The 1,922-nt window shown below is 35.1% G+C and overlaps 1 protein-coding gene across 1 annotated transcript in view; it reads right to left on the reverse strand.

Moving 5' to 3' along the window:
* Positions 1 to 296: 296 nt before the first annotated feature.
* Positions 297 to 1,922, reverse strand: part of LOC107583618 (ankyrin repeat domain-containing protein 6-like) — a 6,373-nt gene continuing 4,747 nt past the window's right edge. The window contains exon 10 of the mRNA XM_016269905.1: positions 297 to 1,171. Coding sequence (XP_016125391.1) covers positions 603 to 1,171 — 569 coding nt within the window. The 3' untranslated portion in view covers positions 297 to 602. The remainder of the gene's footprint in view (positions 1,172 to 1,922) is intronic.

The raw sequence follows: 1,922 nt of genomic DNA on the forward strand, positions 1-1,922 counted from the left end.
TTCATCGAATCCTGAAAGTGTCACATGATAAATATGCTGTTTTTGCGCTCCATTTTATTTTTTATTAATTTTGATAGACCAGTCTTCATTAACTTTCACTGTACTATAGAAAACAAAATATTATCTCACTATGACTTTTGCCTCAATAAACTCCTAATTTGCTTCTTATTAATAGTTAGTAAGATAATTAAGTTAAGGTATTGGGTAGGATTAGGGATGTAGAATATGGTCATGCAGAATGTGCTTTATAAGTACTAATAAACAGCTAATATGTTCATAATAAGCAATTATTGAATTTCTTTGAATCACTATTCAGCAAATTCCTCTTCCTGTCAATCCTATTCAAATTACAGTTGAACTTCCTGTAGGGTGCGGCCAATTCAATTCACATTCCAACTCAACAAAAGGAAGCCAGCTTTTCGATTCTGAATTTTTCTCCAACTTGTTTTAAAGACAAGATGGTGAGTAAATGAGTTTTACTATAGAACAATTAAATTACTGTAAGTTTACTCCGTGTTTACAAAGCTCCAATCTCATTTATATTGCCATGAATTTCATATTAGGTGGAATCAAGGTATCTGGGCATACATAGCACGCATGTGTTAAGAAGAGTTCGTATTAGTGTTAGTGCGAAGCCTCTGTAGCTCTTCCTCCAGGGTGTTGATCCTCTCCAGTAGACTGGCTCTGTCCTGCAGAGCTTTCTGTTCTGCCACCTTCTGCGCTTCCTGGATCTTCCTCTCGTACCAGCGTTCCAGCTGTGTGGAGACCGTCTCAAAGAAACACTGTGTCACCTCCACGGCGTGCAAGTTTGCCCGCTCTTGGATGAAGGTGGCCTCCACGGGCCGCTGGGAAAACACCTCCATAGTCTTCATGGTGTTGCTCTGCTGGGTTTGAGCGTGATGTGCTTTAATCCTGTACTTCAGGTGCCTGCTGTGTTTCCAGGCCAGGCCGGGTGCTGGTTCTGTTTTGCTGTCGTTGAAACACTTGCTGGATGTGGACAGGCTGCTGCTGCCACTGCTGTCGCAGAGTTCATCCCCTTTGTCTGACCTGGACTTTGAGACATCAACCTCCTGCACTTCTGCTCGCTGCCACTTGGAGTCAGCAGTCGCCAGCTTCCGTGATAGAGGTTTGTGTTTGACCACTGAATGAGCTGTCAGGTTATGATATTCACCTGTATGAATGTAGAAAGATATTTTAGAATTTTTTTTAAATTTTATTTCTGTCTAATATCTTTCTTTCTTTCTTTCTGACTGTTACGTACTCTCATTAAATATATTTTACTCATTTAAATCAGGTCTCATTTTAGAGTAGAGCATAATAAAAACAAAAAATCACTTAAAATATTTTAATAAAAATGTTAACATAATAAAAAAGTGCTTAAAGTCAACATGAAATAAAAAAACAAACCCTATTTACTATAGGGTATAGTATATACTTATATATATATATAATTTTTTTATAAAGGGTATAATAAAAAGGCAATGCTGTATTATAGTAAATAAAAACAATTATTTTTATTTTTTGAGTATACAGTTTTACTCAGAAATATGTCACATTGTGGTAGTACAATGGGTTGGGGAGATCAGTTCACATTCACTTTAACACGAGTAAAAAAATTATTTAAAAAATATTTTGAATATAATAAAAATACATTGTAGTCAAGATAAAATTTCTAAAAACAGGTCTTAATATATTACTATAATAATATGCTTCTTATTTAAATGTACATCCTGTTTTAAGGATGCTTAGTTATTTTTACTAGAAATAATGATACTGATAAAATAAATTTTTAATGCATTTTTTCAAACCATTGAACCATTCAGCTTTCTTCTTCTTTTTAAATATCCCATTTCACACAGAAATATGCCACATTATGGCAGTCAAATAGGTCGGGGAGGTCAGTTCAGTTCTTGTTTCTAATG

Source organism: Sinocyclocheilus grahami, unplaced genomic scaffold (assembly GCF_001515645.1).
Source record: "Sinocyclocheilus grahami isolate Dianchi unplaced genomic scaffold, SAMN03320097.WGS_v1.1 scaffold54.1, whole genome shotgun sequence".
Classification (NCBI taxonomy): Eukaryota; Metazoa; Chordata; class Actinopteri; order Cypriniformes; family Cyprinidae; genus Sinocyclocheilus; species Sinocyclocheilus grahami.